This window comes from Triturus cristatus, chromosome 6 (genome assembly GCF_964204655.1).
Source record: "Triturus cristatus chromosome 6, aTriCri1.1, whole genome shotgun sequence".
Lineage (NCBI taxonomy): Eukaryota > Metazoa > Chordata > Amphibia > Caudata > Salamandridae > Triturus > Triturus cristatus.
The window spans coordinates 767,276,070-767,292,726 of NC_140589.1; the positions used below are offsets into that span (position 1 = coordinate 767,276,070).

At 49.4% G+C, this 16,657-nt stretch overlaps 1 protein-coding gene across 1 annotated transcript in view; it reads right to left on the reverse strand.

The window, feature by feature from the left end:
• The window catches only part of RFX6 (regulatory factor X6), a 432,357-nt gene that overhangs the window by 66,871 nt on the left and 348,829 nt on the right, over window positions 1–16,657 (reverse strand). Inside the window, exon 16 of the mRNA XM_085609250.1 lies at window positions 13,482–13,691. Within this exon, the coding sequence (XP_085465376.1) occupies window positions 13,482–13,691 (210 nt within the window). The remainder of the gene's footprint in view (window positions 1–13,481; window positions 13,692–16,657) is intronic.

The following is a 16,657-nucleotide window of genomic DNA, read 5'->3' on the forward strand; positions in this document are numbered from 1 at the left end:
CAGCAGAGCCGTTGTAGAGCCAGAGAACCAGGTCAGCAGCGCTGCTGTAGAGCCAGAGAACCAGGTCAACAGAGCTGCTTTAGAGCAAGAGAACCAGGTCAACAGAACCCCTGTTGAGCCAGAAAACAAGGTCAGCAGAGCTGATTTAGAGCCGGAGAACCAGGTCAGCAGAGCCGTTGTAGAGCCAGAGAACCAGGTCAGCAAACCTGCTTTAGAGCCAGAGAACCAGGTCAGCAGAGCCGCTCTAGAGCCAGAGAACCAGGTCAGCAGAGCTGCTGTACAGCCAGGGAACCAGGTCAGCAGAGCCGCTCTAGAGCCAGAGAACCAGGTCAGCAGAGCTGCTTTAGAGCCACAGAACCAGGTCAGCAGAGCTGCTATAGAGCCAGAGAACCAGGCCAGCACAGCTGCTGTAGAGTCAGAGAACCAGGTCAGCAGAGTTGCTCTAGAGCCAGAGAACCAGGTCAACAGAGCCGCTGTAGAGCCAGAGAACCAGGTCAGCAGAGCTGCTCTAGAGCCAGACAACTAGGTCAGCAGAGCTGCGGTAGAGCCAGAGAACCAGGTCAGCAGAGCCACTGTAGAGCCACAGAACCAGGTCAGCAGAGCTGCTTTAGAGCCAGAGAACCAGGTCAACAGAGTTGCTGTAGAGCCAGAGAACAAGGTCAGCAGAGCTGCTTTAGAGCCAGAGAACCAGGTCAGCAGAGCCATTGTAGAGCTAGAGAAAAAGGTCAGCAAAGCTGCTTTAGAGTCAGAGAAACAGGTCAGCAGAGCCGTTGTAGAGACAGAGAACCAGGTCAGCAGAGCTGCTCTAGAGCCAGACAACTAGGTCAGCAGAGCTGCGGTAGAGCCAGAGAACCAGGTCAGCAGAGCCACTTTAGAGCCAGAGAACCAGGTCAGCCGATCTGCTTTAGAGCCAGAGAACCAGGTCAACAGAGCCGCTGTAGAGCCAGAGAACCAGGTCAGCAGAGCTACTTTAGAGCCAGAGAACAAGATCATCAGTGCCGTTGTAGAGCAAGAGAAACAGGTCAGCAAAGTTGCTTTAGAGCCAGAGAAACAGCTCAGCAGAGCCGTTGTAGAGCCAGAGAACCAGGTCAGCAGCGCTGCTGTAGAGCCAGAGAACCAGGTCAACAGAGCTGCTTTAGAGCAAGAGAACCAGGTCAACAGAACCCCTGTTGAGCCAGAAAACAAGGTCAGCAGAGCTGATTTAGAGCCGGAGAACCAGGTCAGCAGAGCTGCTTTAGAGCCACAGAACCAGGTCAGCAGAGCTGCTATAGAGCCAGAGAACCAGGCCAGCACAGCTGCTGTAGAGTCAGAGAACCAGGTCAGCAGAGTTGCTCTAGAGCCAGAGAACCAGGTCAACAGAGCCGCTGTAGAGACAGAGAACCAGGTCAGCAGAGCTGCTTTAGAGCCAGAGAACCAGGTCAGCAGAGCCGTTGTAGAGCCAGAGAACCAGGGGGCATATTATCAAGCACGGCGTTAAAATTATCGCCGCTTTAGCAGCAGAAAAATGCTGCTAAAGCGGCGATAATGGGCTTGATAATATGCCGCAGAGAATTCCCATAGAAGCCCATGTTGACACCAGAACATGGGCTTCTATGGGAATTCTCAAGGGCATATTATCAAGCCCATTATCGCTGCTTTAGCTGCAGTTTTCTGCTGCTAAAGCGGCGATAATTTTAACGCAGTTTCTTGATAATATGCCCCTAGGTCAGCAAAGCTGCTTTAGAGCCAGAGAACCAGGTCAGCAGAGCCGCTTTAGAGCCAGAGCACACGTCAACAGAGCCGGCGTAGAGCCAGTGAACCAGGTCAGCAGAGCCGTTGTAGAGCCAGAGAACCAGGTCAGCAGAGCTGCTTTAGAGCCAGAGAAACAGGTCAGCAGAGCCGTTGTAGAGCCAGAGAACCAGGTCAGCAGAGCTGCTGTAGAGTCAGAGGACCAGGTCAGCAGAGCTACTCTAGAGCCAGAGAACCAGGTCAGCAGAGCTGTTCTAGAGCCAGAGAACCAGGTCAGCAGAGCTGCTGTAGAGACAGAGAACCGGGTCACCAGAGCTGCTGTACAGCCAGAGAACCAGGCCAGCAGAGCCGCTCTTAAGCCAGAGAACCAGGTCAGCAGAGCTGCTTTAGAGCCAGAGAACCAGGTCAGCAGAGCCACTGTAGAGCCAGAGAACCAGGTCAGCAGAGCTGCTTTAGAGCAAGAGAACCAGGTCAGCAGAGCTGCTCTAGAGACTGAGAATCAGTTCAGCAGAGCCGTTGTACAGGCGGAGAACTAGGTCAACAGAGCCGTTGTAGAGCCAGAGAACCAGGTCAGCAGAGCTGCTGTAGAGCCAGAGAACCAGGTAAGCAGAGCCGTTGTCGAGCCAGAGAACCAGGTCAGCAAAGTTGCTTTAGAGCCAGAGAACCAGGTGAGCAGAGCTGCTCTAGAGCCAGAGAACCAGGTAAGCAGAGCTGCTGTAGAGATAGAGAACCAGGTCAGCAGAGCCGCTCTAGAGCCAGAGAACCAGGCCAGCAGAGCTGCTTCAGAGCAGATAACCAGGTCAACAGAGCCGCTGTAGAGCCAGAGAACCAGGTCAGCAGAGCTGCTTTAGAGCCAGAGAAGAAGGTCAGCAGAGCCATTGTAGAGCCAGAGAACCAGGTCAGCAAAGCTGCTGTAGGCCAGAGAAACAGGTCAGCAGAGCCGTTGTAGCTTCAATGGACACCAAAAGGTGGCAACGCTACTTAAGAGCAGGATTTTCTCTGGGATATATGTGTGCGCATAGAGTGAGCGGCAATCGAGAACCAGGTCAGCAGAGCCACTGTAGAGCCAGAGAACCAGGTCAGCAGAGCCGCTTTAGAGCAAGAGAACCAGGTCAGCAGAGCTGCTCTAGAGACTGAGAATCAGTTCAGCAGAGCCGTTGTACAGGCGGAGAACCAGGTCAACAGAGCCGTTGTAGAGCCAGAGAACCAGGTCAGCAGAGCTGCTGTAGAGCCAGAGAACCAGGTAAGCAGAGCCGTTGTAGAGACGGAGAACCAGGTCAGCAGAGCTGCTGTAGAGCCAGAGAACCAGGTCAGCAGAGCTGCTGTAGAGCCAGTGAACCAGGTCAGCAGAGCTGCTTTAGAGCAAGTAAACCAGGTCAGCAGAGCTGCTTTAGAGCCGGAGAATCAGGTCAGCAGAGATGCTGTAGAGCCAGAGAACTAGGTCAGCAGAGCTGCTGTAGAGCCAGAGAACCAGGTCAGCAGAGCTGCTGTAGAGCCTAGGAACCAGGTAAGCAGAGCCGTTGTAGAGCCAGAGAAACCGGTCAGCAAAGCTGCTTTAGACCCAGAGAAACAGGTCAGCAGAGCCGTAGTACAGCCAGAGAACCAGGTCAGCAGAGCTGCTCTAGAGCCAGACAACTAGGTCAGCAGAGCTGCTGTAGAGCCAGAAAACCAGGTCAGCAGAGCTGTTGTAGAGCCAGATAACCAGGTCAGCAGAGCTGCTGTAGAGCCGGAGAACAGGTCAGCAAAGCTGCTGTAGAGCCGGAGAATCAGGTCAGCAGAGATGCTGTAGAGCCAGAGAACCAGGTCAGCAGAGCTGCTTTAGAGTCAGAGAACCAGGTCAGCAGAGCTGCTTCAACGTCAGAGAACCAGGTCAGCAGAGCTGCTCTAGAGCCTAAGAACCAGGTCAGCAGAGCTGCTGTACAGCCAAAGAACCAGGTCAGCAGAGCCGCTCTAGAGCCAGAGAACCAGGTCAGCAGATCTACTTTAGAGCCACAGAACCAGGTCAGCAGAGCTGCTATAGAGCCAGAGAACCAGGCCAGCAAATCCACTCTATAGCCACAGAACCAGGTCAGCAGAGCTGCTTTAAAGCGAGAGAACCAGGTTAACAGAACCGCTGTAGAGCCAGAGAACAAGTCAGCAGAGCTGCTTTAGAGCCAGAGAACCAGGTCAGCAGAGCCATTGTAGAGTCAGAGAAAAAGGTCAGCAAAGCTGCTTTAGAGTCATAGAAACAGGTCAGCAGAGCCGTTGTAGAGACAGAGAACCAGGTCAGCAGAGCTGCTCTAGAGCCAGACAACTAGGTCAGCAGAGCTGCGGTAGAGCCAGAGAACCAGGTCAGCAGAGCCACTGTAGAGCCACAGAACCAGGTCAGCAGAGCTGCTTTAGAGCCAGAGAACCAGGTCAACAGAGTTGCTGTAGAGCCAGAGAACAAGGTCAGCAGAGCTGCTTTAGAGCCAGAGAACCAGGTCAGCAGAGCCATTGTAGAGCTAGAGAAAAAGGTCAGCAAAGCTGCTTTAGAGTCAGAGAAACAGGTCAGCAGAGCCGTTGTAGAGACAGAGAACCAGGTCAGCAGAGCTGCTCTAGAGCCAGACAACTAGGTCAGCAGAGCTGCGGTAGAGCCAGAGAACCAGGTCAGCAGAGCCACTGTAGAGCCAGAGAACCAGGTCAGCCGATCTGCTTTAGAGCCAGAGAACCAGGTCAACAGAGCCGCTGTAGAGCCAGAGAACCAGGTCAGCAGAGCTGCTTTAGAGCCAGAGAACAAGATCATCAGTGCCGTTGTAGAGCAAGAGAAACAGGTCAGCAAAGTTGCTTTAGAGCCAGAGAAACAGCTCGGCAGAGCCGTTGTAGAGCCAGAGAACCAGGTCAGCAGCGCTGCTGTAGAGCCAGAGAACCAGGTCAACAGAGCTGCTTTAGAGCAAGAGAACCAGGTCAACAGAACCCCTGTTGAGCCAGAAAACAAGGTCAGCAGAGCTGATTTAGAGCCGGAGAACCAGGTCAGCAGAGCCGTTGTAGAGCCAGAGAACCAGGTCAGCAAACCTGCTTTAGAGCCAGAGAAACAGGTCAGCAGAGTCGTTGTAGAGCCAGAGAACCAGATCAGCAAAGCCGTTGTAGAGCCAGAGTACCAGGGGGCATATTATCAAGAAACGGCATAAAAATTATCGCCGCTTTAGTGGCAGAAAACTGCCGCTAAAGCGGCGATAATGGGCTTGATAATATGCCGCAGAGAATTTGAATAGAAGCCCATTTTCTGGTGTCAACATGGGCTTCTATTGGAATTCTCAAGGGCATATTATCAAGCCCATTATCACCGCTTTACCGGCAGCTCTAGAGCCAAAGAACTAGGTCAGCAGAGCTGCTGTAGAGCCAGAGAACCAGGTCAGCAGAGCCGCTCTAGAGCCAGAGAACCAGGTCAGCAGAGCTGCTTTAGAGCCAGAGAACCAGGTCAGCAGAGGTGCTGTACAGCCAGGGAACCAGGTCAGCAGAGCCGCTCTAGAGCCAGAGAACCAGGTCAGCAGAGCTGCTTTAGAGCCACAGAACCAGGTCAGCAGAGCTGCTATAGAGCCAGAGAACCAGGCCAGCACAGCTGCTGTAGAGTCAGAGAACCAGGTCAGCAGAGCCGTTGAAGAGCCAGAGAACCAGGGGGCATATTATCAAGCACGGCGTTAAAATTATCGCCGCTGTAGCAGCAGAAAACTGCTGCTAAAGCGGCGATAATGGGCTTGATAATATGCCGCAGAGAATTCCCATAGAAGCCCATGTTGACACCAGAACATGGGCTTCTATGGGAATTCTCAAGGGCATATTATCAAGCCCATTATCGCTGCTTTAGCGGCAGTTTTCTGCTGCTAAAGCGGCGATAATTTTAACGCAGTTTCTTGATAATATGCCCCTAGGTCAGCAAAGCTGCTTTAGAGCCAGAGAACCAGGTCAGCAGAGCCGCTTTAGAGCCAGAGCACACGTCAACAGAGCCGGCATAGAGCCAGTGAACCAGGTCAGCAGAGCCGTTGTAGAGCCAGAGAACCAGGTCAGCAGAGCTGCTTTAGAGCCAGAGAAACAGGTCAGCAGAGCCGTTGTAGAGCCAGAGAACCAGGTCAGCAGAGCTGCTGTAGAGTCAGAGGCCCAGATCAGCAGAGCTACTCTAGAGCCAGAGAACCAGGACAGCAGAGCTGTTCTAGAGCCAGAGAACCAGGTCAGCAGAGCTGCTGTAGAGCCGGAGAACAGGTCAGCAAAGCTGCTGTAGAGCCGGAGAATCAGGTCAGCAGAGATGCTGTAGGGCCAGAGAACCAGGTCAGCAGAGCTGCTTTAGAGTCAGAGAACCAGGTCAGCAGAGCTGCTTCAACGTCAGAGAACCAGGTCAGCAGAGCTGCTCTAGAGCCTAAGAACCAGGTCAGCAGAGCTGCTGTACAGCCAGAGAACCAGGTCAGCAGAGCCGCTCTAGAGCCAGAGAACCAGGTCAGCAGATCTACTTTAGAGCCATAGAACCAGGTCAGCAGAGCTGCTATAGAGCCAGAGAACCAGGCCAGCAAATCCACTCTATAGCCACAGAACCAGGTCAGCAGAGCTGCTTTAAAGCGAGAGAACCATGTTAACAGAACCGCTGTAGAGCCAGAGAACAAGTCAGCAGAGCTGCTTTAGAGCCAGAGAACCAGGTCAGCAGAGCCATTGTAGAGTCAGAGAAAAAGGTCAGCAAAGCTGCTTTAGAGTCATAGAAACAGGTCAGCAGAGCCGTTGTAGAGACAGAGAACCAGGTCAGCAGAGCTGCTCTAGAGCCAGACAACTAGGTCAGCAGAGCTGCGGTAGAGCCAGAGAACTAGGTCAGCAGAGCCACTGTAGAGCCACAGAACCAGGTCAGCAGAGCTGCTTTAGAGCCAGAGAACCAGGTCAACAGAGTTGCTGTAGAGCCAGAGAACAAGGTCAGCAGAGCTGCTTTAGAGCCAGAGAACCAGGTCAGCAGAGCCATTGTAGAGCTAGAGAAAAAGGTCAGCAAAGCTGCTTTAGAGTCAGAGAAACAGGTCAGCAGAGCCGTTGTAGAGACAGAGAACCAGGTCAGCAGAGCTGCTCTAGAGCCAGACAACTAGGTCAGCAGAGCTGCGGTAGAGCCAGAGAACCAGGTCAGCAGAGCCACTGTAGAGCCAGAGAACCAGGTCAGCCGATCTGCTTTAGAGCCAGAGAACCAGGTCAACAGAGCCGCTGTAGAGCCAGAGAACCAGGTCAGCAGAGCTGCTTTAGAGCCAGAGAACAAGATCATCAGTGCCGTTGTAGAGCAAGAGAAACAGGTCAGCAAAGTTGCTTTAGAGCCAGAGAAACAGCTCAGCAGAGCCGTTGTAGAGCCAGAGAACCAGGTCAGCAGCGCTGCTGTAGAGCCAGAGAACCAGGTCAACAGAGCTGCTTTAGAGCAAGAGAACCAGGTCAACAGAACCCCTGTTGAGCCAGAAAACAAGGTCAGCAGAGCTGATTTAGAGCCGGAGAACCAGGTCAGCAGAGCCGTTGTAGAGCCAGAGAACCAGGTCAGCAAACCTGCTTTAGAGCCAGAGAAACAGGTCAGCAGAGTCGTTGTAGAGCCAGAGAACCAGATCAGCAAAGCCGTTGTAGAGCCAGAGTACCAGGGGGCATATTATCAAGAAACGGCATAAAAATTATCGCCGCTTTAGTGGCAGAAAACTGCCGCTAAAGCGGCGATAATGGGCTTGATAATATGCCGCAGAGAATTTGAATAGAAGCCCATGTTCTGGTGTCAACATGGGCTTCTATTGGAATTCTCAAGGGCATATTATCAAGCCCATTATCACCGCTTTACCGGCAGCTCTAGAGCCAAAGAACTAGGTCAGCAGAGCTGCTGTAGAGCCAGAGAACCAGGTCAGCAGAGCCGCTCTAGAGCCAGAGAACCAGGTCAGCAGAGCTGCTTTAGAGCCAGAGAACCAGGTCAGCAGAGGTGCTGTACAGCCAGGGAACCAGGTCAGCAGAGCCGCTCTAGAGCCAGAGAACCAGGTCAGCAGAGCTGCTTTAGAGCCACAGAACCAGGTCAGCAGAGCTGCTATAGAGCCAGAGAACCAGGCCAGCACAGCTGCTGTAGAGTCAGAGAACCAGGTCAGCAGAGTTGCTCTAGAGCCAGAGAACCAGGTCAACAGAGCCGCTGTAGAGCCAGAGAACCAGGTCAGCAGAGCTGCTTTAGAGCCAGAGAACCAGGTCAGCAGAGCCGTTGAAGAGCCAGAGAACCAGGGGGCATATTATCAAGCACGGCGTTAAAATTATCGCCGCTGTAGCAGCAGAAAACTGCTGCTAAAGCGGCGATAATGGGCTTGATAATATGCCGCAGAGAATTCCCATAGAAGCCCATGTTGACACCAGAACATGGGCTTCTATGGGAATTCTCAAGGGCATATTATCAAGCCCATTATCGCTGCTTTAGCGGCAGTTTTCTGCTGCTAAAGCGGCGATAATTTTAACGCAGTTTCTTGATAATATGCCCCTAGGTCAGCAAAGCTGCTTTAGAGCCAGAGAACCAGGTCAGCAGAGCCGCTTTAGAGCCAGAGCACACGTCAACAGAGCCGGCATAGAGCCAGTGAACCAGGTCAGCAGAGCCGTTGTAGAGCCAGAGAACCAGGTCAGCAGAGCTGCTTTAGAGCCAGAGAAACAGGTCAGCAGAGCCGTTGTAGAGCCAGAGAACCAGGTCAGCAGAGCTGCTGTAGAGTCAGAGGCCCAGATCAGCAGAGCTACTCTAGAGCCAGAGAACCAGGACAGCAGAGCTGTTCTAGAGCCAGAGAACCAGGTCAGCAGAGCTGCTGTAGAGACAGAGAACCGGGTCACCAGAGCTGCTGTACAGCCAGAGAACCAGGCCAGCAGAGCCGCTCTTAAGCCAGAGAACCAGGTCAGCAGAGCTGCTTTAGAGCCAGAGAACCAGGTCAGCAGAGCCACTGTAGAGCCAGAGAACCAGGTCAGCAGAGCCGCTTTAGAGCAAGAGAACCAGGTCAGCAGAGCTGCTCTAGAGACTGAGAATCAGTTCAGCAGAGCCGTTGTACAGGCGGGGAACTAGGTCAACAGAGCCGTTGTAGAGCCAGAGAACCAGGTCAGCAGAGCTGCTGTAGAGCCAGAGAACCAGGTAAGCAGAGCCGTTGTCGAGCCAGAGAACCAGGTCAGCAAAGTTGCTTTAGAGCCAGAGAACCAGGTGAGCAGAGCTGCTCTAGAGCCAGAGAACCAGGTAAACAGAGCTGCTGTAGATATAGAGAACAAGGCCAGCAGAGCCGCTCTAGAGCCAGAGAACCAGGCCAGCAGAGCTGCTTCAGAGCAGATAACCAGGTCAACAGAGCCGCTGTAGAGCCAGAGAACCAGGTCAGCAGAGCTGCTTTAGAGCCAGAGAAGAAGGTCAGCAGAGCCCTTGTAGAGCCAGAGAACCAGGTCAGCAAAGCTGCTGTAGGTCCAGAGAAACAGGTCAGCAGAGCCGTTGTAGCTTCAATGGACACCAAAAGGTGGCAACACTACTTAAGAGCAGGATTTTCTCTGGGATATATGTGTGCGCATAGAGTGAGCGGCAATCGAGAACCAGGTCAGCAGAGCCACTGTAGAGCCAGAGAACCAGGTCAGCAGAGCCGCTTTAGAGCAAGAGAACCAGGTCAGCAGAGCTGCTCTAGAGACTGAGAATCAGTTCAGCAGAGCCGTTGTACAGGCGGAGAACCAGGTCAACAGAGCCGTTGTAGAGCCAGAGAACCAGGTCAGCAGAGCTGCTGTAGAGCCAGAGAACCAGGTAAGCAGAGCCGTTGTAGAGATGGAGAACCAGGTCAGCAGAGCTGCTGTAGAGCCAGAGAACCAGGTCAGCAGAGCTGCTGTAGAGCCAGTGGACCAGGTCAGCAGAGCTGCTTTAGAGCAAGAAAACCAGGTCAGCAGAGCTGCTTTAGAGCCGGAGAATCAGGTCAGCAGAGATGCTGTAGAGCCAGAGAACTAGGTCAGCAGAGCTGCTATAGAGCCAGAGAACCAGGTCAGCAGAGCTGCTGTAGAGCCAGAGAACCAGGTCAGCAGAGCTGCTGTAGAGCCTAGGAACCAGGTAAGCAGAGCCGTTGTAGAGCCAGAGAAACCGGTCAGCAAAGCTGCTTTAGACCCAGAGAAACAGGTCAGCAGAGCCGTAGTACAGCCAGAGAACCAGGTCAGCAGAGCTGCTCTAGAGCCAGACAACTAGGTCAGCAGAGCTGCTGTAGAGCCAGAAAACCAGGTCAGCAGAGCTGTTGTAGAGCCAGATAACCAGGTCAGCAGAGCTGCTGTAGAGCCGGAGAACCAGGTCAGCAAAGCTGCTGTAGAGCCGGAGAATCAGGTCAGCAGAGATGCTGTAGAGCCAGAGAACCAGGTCAGCAGAGCTGCTATAGAGCCACAGAACCAGGTCAGCAGAGCTGCTTTAGAGCCAGAGAACCAGGTAAACAGAGCTGCTGTAGAGCCAGAGAACCAGGTCAGCAGAGCTGCTATAGAGCCAGAGAACCAGGTCAGCAGAGCCGTTGTAGAGCTAGAGAACCAGGTCAGAAGAGCTGCTCTAGAGCCAGACAACTAGGTCAGCAAAGCTGCTGTACAGCCAGAGAAACAGGTCAGCAGAGCTGTTCTAGAGCCAGAGAACCAGGTCAGCAGAGCTGCTCTAGAGCCAGACAACTAGGTTAGCAAAGCTGCTGTAGAGCCAGAGAACCAGGTCAGCAGAGCCTCTCTAGAGCCACAGAACCAGGTCAGCAGAGCTGCTCTAGAGACTGAGAACCAGGTCAGCAGAGCTGCTCTAGAGACTGAGAACCAGGTCAGCAGAGCCGCTGTCGAGCCAGAGAACCAGGTCAGGAAAGTTGCTTTAGAGCCAGAGAACCAGGTGAGCAGAGCTGCTCTAGAGCCAGAGAACCAGGTAAGCAGAGCTGCTGTAGAGATAGAGAACCAGGTCAGCAGAGCCGCTCTAGAGCCAGAGAACCAGGCCAGCAGAGCTGCTTCAGATCAGATAACCAGGTCAACAGAGCCGCTGTAGAGCCAGAGAACCAGGTCAGCAGAGCTGCTTTAGAGCCAGAGAAGAAGGTCAGCAGAGCCATTGTAGAGCCAGAGAACCAGGTCAGCAAAGCTGCTGTAGGCCAGAGAAACAGGTCAGCAGAGCCATTGTAGCTTCACTGGACACCTAAAGGTGGCAACACTACTTAAGAGCAGGATTTTCTCTGGGATATATGTGTGCGCATAGAGTGAGCGGCAATCGACTGGCATCTTTAAAGCATTCTGCCAACGACATTGGGGCTTATTAACAAGCCCCTTGCGCCGCCGCTGCGTCACTTTTTCCCCACAAAAAAAGTGAAGCCCTGGCGGTGCAAGGGACTTGTAAATCAGCCCCATTGTGCCCATTCGATCGCAATAAAACAGTTACGTAACCTTCACACCACAGAAAAGGTGAAATAAAGCACCAGTTTCTAAAGTTATTGCTCTTTCCACAGTTACTGGTAACTCAAGTCTCCTGCCCGAGGTCTACTACATTTATTGTAATTTAAAACTTCAGGTATCAAAATGCAAAGTTGTGTGAGCTATTAGTCTTACACTGGCTAAACAACTGCCTCCTACCATAGGACTGTCTACAAATTTAAGATTGTATTTTGGGAAGTAGATGATGCACCTCATGCCTGCGACAGAAAACAAGCATTTGCAATGCAATAGGGCTGGCATTACTAAAAGTTTGAGCTATTGGCATTGCAAATGATAATGTTTCTTAGTGTTTGTATTTTTTTGTTAAAAAAAAATTCCAGCAGTAGTATAAGTAATGAAATAAAATCCACGTAGATCACCCGTACCACCACCACTAACACCACCAGTACCACCACCACCAGTATCAATACCACCATCACTACCACCACCGCTACAACCACCACAAGTACCATAACCACCACTACAAATATTACTGTTGCTACTCTGTGGTGATAGTAATAATAATAGTGGTAGTTATGGTACTGGTGGAAAATTACTATTATAAATTAAAATACCTGTTAATTTTTCAAAAGGCATTGCCATTTACAATACCAATAGCTCTAAAACTCGCAGTTGCGAGACCTATTGCATTGTAAATGCTTGTTAGCTATAGAAGGATTACTGGACATCTGTAAGACTTCAATGTAGAGTTGTGAATACTGCTGCAGGAGCCTGAACTGTTTTTCTTCTGCCATGTCCTGGCCGTCAATACCAGTAAGGGTCTCCACAATGCTTCACAGGAAAGTAATATATTTTATCTGTATTTCTGCACTCTCAAGTTAATGACTTTTTTCTTTTCATTCCTGTAACTTATGGGATATCACCTATGCTTTTACAATACAGCTGCTATTCAAGGAATTACTGAATGTTATCAATGTATTTACATCGTAACTGCATTAAGTGTTGGTATTCTGATGTTCTCAATGGTCATTCCCTCTCGACCACACTCAAAGTACACGTTAGGTGAATACACTGGTTCAAGAGAAAAAGCACCTGACCAATGGAACTAAAAATATCTGACCTTGTCCAGAGAAGTTTGTTTTCCCATTTAATGAGGGTGATGCAGAACAGATCCTTTTTGGCTGAAACTAAGATGTATTTGCATATGGTTGTTCCATGTCTCTGATGATACAGTGAAGAAGGAACAATAAGAAGAGAGGTGTCTCAGAGCAGTGCCAGTTATGGTTAACTGAAGTAGTCTCTGCATCACATTTTTGGTTACTCACCTTGGTGGATTTATTGTGGTGGAGTTGTCTAAATGGACATGAACCTTGCAAGTGAGTGTCTCTTAGTCGAGGGTATAACCATTTTTAACAGAAAGGGCATTACGACTACAGAGTGGCATGAAGGGGGACAGTAAACTCAGTAAGGCAGAAGGAGACTGTTTCATCAATATGGGGCCTAATTTAGATAGATTTCTAGCAGAAGTTCAAATTCGGAAGCAAATCCACTAGTGAAATGTCCTCCATCAAACAGATATTATGGTCCACTAAATTCAACCACTTAAGTGCACTTTTTCAAATGGAAGGATTTTCTTTCACTACCCAACTCTAAATCTGGCAGCTATTTCACTGTTTGTACTAGTATCATGCTGTCCCAAATTTAGCGTGCAAACATTAGCACTGCATTATTACTATAATTAAAGGGAAACTCTGAAGTTCTCACACTCACTTACAGAGATGGAGAAGCATGTCCAGCAGAAACCAGGTGTAACCACAGCAATGTCACAAAGTAAATATTGTTAACTCTAAGGGTTTCAAAGGAAGGTTAATGATGAGCGCAAACAACTGTAATGTTTCCAACATTTGATTCAACTATCTTGAGCAGTAATGTTAAAGAACTTGGAAGGTGATAAGATGGACTTTATACACAACTGTCCCTCCAAAAATGTGTACTGTTCATACTAATTAGGGAAGGACACAAAAAACTTTCATTATTCAATGTCAATGATGGTCTCTTCATACCATAAACAGAAATGGGAGCAGAGATAAATACATGCAAATTGGAGCAGCAAATTCACATGCTTTATTAATTCTCACCTTCCTTGGATGGGGCAGCTTCTGCATATTTTTTAACAATAAAGTAGTAAACCATGTGTTGCGTATAAAATGGCAAACAAAATATCAATCTACTATGTCGTATTTTGCTGCAGTTCACACAACAAGAAACTGTTTAGGAATATGCAGGATATAGAGACAGATATGAACACAAATGGAGGCAGCTGTGTAAAAACCTGAAAGCCATGTACTGTGTTGCAATCCAGTGTTTCCTTTAACATACAAACTTTGAGAATAATGTACCTGGTAAGTGAATACTGTCAGCATCTTCAACAGAAAATTGATTCAAGCCATTGGGGAGGTTCACGTGCTGGTCAGCTGACAGAGAAACATACGTGTGCTCTGAAAGACACTCATTCTTGACAGAACCATCACTTGGAAGGCAGCCTGGTTTGCTGCGGTTTGCCAGAAAGCAAGAACTTGGTGAGGCTGTAAATGCAGCTTTACTTGCATCTACAAGGAAGAAAACAAACAGTTCTATGTTTTACGGTATGCGGAAACAACCCACACCAGGTATATGTAGCATATGTTTTGATGCAAGTTATCGCCAACAACGCAACTTTTTTGCCCTCATCCAGTTTTTCACACTGCACATGCATTTCTGTTCAAATTATGCAGAATTGATAGTTCTAAAAACAATGCTGTTATACCACCACCCCCAAGACGTAGCAGACACATGTATTTGTAGGGCTGTATCAAACATTTGGTGGGCTCCTTTTCCATCTGTTGCTGAGTCTTTTTGCTAATCTACTTCAAATCTTGACATCTGCAGTAATCTCCATGTGCCACCTCCATAACACTGCACCACTTCCAGTTGAACACAGGTACAAACTAAGAACTTTGTAAAAATTGGATCAGTGAACTTCATAACCTTTGTCAAACTATTTTCTTGAAACATGGTACTCTGATGCAGCTTCACTTGTATTATTTGCAGATAACAATTATATTCTAATACCTCTTGTATTAATTTATTCTAATTTATCCAGTTTATTCCTTGCTTTCCTTTTTTAATTCCCAGAGGCAATAGTTTAACACACGGCTGCAGCCTCAATGGCACAGGGATTGCAGCAGACCATCTCTTCAATAGGATCTCTAAGAAAGCACAGGCAGTGTACTGTAATTAAAGGAAAATGTTATGTACCTTATAAGCATCTGTTCGTAGCGTGTAATGCTGTAGATTCAGATGCTTTGCATAGTCCTACCATCTAGAGGTGGGCTTGGACAGAGTAGGATGGAGTGGTAGAAGAGTACGGTGCACATGTGCATTGGTAAGGGTTTTTATATAGGAAGAAGCAATCTGCATCCCAATCCACATGCCCTGGGGAGGAGGGGGAGTGCATGTGAATCTACAGCACTACTGTGAGGATCTGGGTGTATTATATGATATGACTAGGTAGCCTTATCGTGGAATACACTCACAAAAACATTTATTGGGTTCAGTCAGGCTCATGTGTAAACCTTAAGCTCAATTCTGGGTAGTTGTGGCTTTGAGCAGCACAGCTTAGACAAAGGAATTTAGTGTAAAGCACCAAACAACAAAATAAGAAAGCCACACAACATGAGAGAAACATGACACCAATTTATAACAATAGAGTGTATTTTTATGAATTTTTGTAGTCCATGATGAGCAAAATCCACCGGAGGACTCCAGAGGTACAGATGTCTAAAGATTTTACCACTTTTAATATTGCCTGCGAGCAATCATTGGTAAAGAAAACATTTAGTTTGGTTACTCCCACCAGGCTTGCTTGACCACATCCAACAGGATGAAGGCCTGGGGGGCTATTAAGGATACTTTGGACAGTTACCTTGCTACTAGAGCATTTTCCAGTCCAGTTCCATCCTTTACAGCGTGACCGCCAAAGACAACAATAGAGTGGTGCTGATGCTGTGGATGCAGGATGAAAAGATGCTCAAAGATGCTCTGGTTGCAGTGCGGTTGATGGGGCACCTTTGTGGTGGTTCCTCTGTCCACGGGTGATGTGGGGTGGCTTGGTACACAGATATCGGGGTCCCACAATGTCCTCCTTCTGGTGGTGGTAGGGCAGTGGCGGATGGCTTACGGATCTCCAGATACAGTGGGTGGAGTCAAATCCTTTTGTGGGGGCTGGTGTCCCTCTTGGGTGGCTAATCCTGCCTCTAACAGCACTCCTAGGTCACTAGGGGTGCCTAGCAGCAGCTAGCAGCATTTCTTCTCCGGTGGCTAGTAACTTGCCAGTTTGGGCGTCTTCAGCTCTTTTGTCTCTGGAGCTGGTTCCAGGAGATCAACCAACTGATCTATGGAGTCACAGCTTCAATTTAGGGCTGCTACGCAAATTGTTCCTGAGCCAGCCACAGACACAATCTAAACTTCACTATCCCAAAGTGCAGCAAGTGAGGTCAAACAGACAGTGCAGAGTCTATTTGTGCAGTCCAGGGTTAGCAAGGCAATCCTTCTTTGGACCTCTTTCCAAATCCAGCATTATCTAAGGTTCAGGATGCCAGGGATGCTATATTTATCTGAGGAAAGTGCCCGGAGGGGACAACATGGTCACTAGCCAATGGGCTACCAGGTCCCCTCTGGAGATGTTTGGCATCTGGTGATCCCAGAGTGCACTATTCCCACCACTCTCAAGATGTCTGATCCTTCCCTTGTCTGCGAGGAGCTTGGTAGCCCACCCCAGAGGGGTGACTATCTGAAGGCTACACGACCACAGAAAAAACTGTTTGGGGACAGGGTTTCCCTCTCTGGCCCTGTCTTCAGCTGGTTTACATGAACAAAGAGCATTCCCTCTGGAGTGTTACCACCATTTGCCCTCAAAGGAGGCTTCTCCTTTGAAGTTCGCCTTGTGAACTAACACCCCAAGTGGTTTCCTGCAAAGGGGAGGTGAAACTCCCTGCAGTGGGCTGCTTTTGTTGCAAAGCCTGAGAATCATTCACACCACTCCCTAGGTGGTCAGAAAGCTGTCTATGGGCTGATGCTCTTGTGAGGTCACTGTACCAGCTAGGACGCACAGTGGCAACTTTCTTAAAGTTGCTTTACTTTAATAGTGACATTAAATTCGACCTGGGTCATGATTAATTTGATACCTTACAGTACACAGTTAGGTAGTCCCATTCAGAATTTAGTCAGGCTGGGGTGCCAGCCTGTAACCCTGTATTAGCCAATGGAGCAACAAACGTTTCCACAGCAAAACAACAATCTGAGGGGTTTTGCTGAGGGGGCATATAGAAACATACATATCCCACCTAATAAACACAGCTCCCTGTCTTAGGGTTCTATAGGCCTACCATAGGGGAGACTTACATATATCATTAAGGAAAGTGGTGGCTTTGCCATTAACAGTAACGCCAAAGTCCAATAGGTATAATATTACGCTTGTAGCATTTGTTGCTTAAGATACACATGCTCTGCATAGACTGTAAAACAGTCCCTCCAA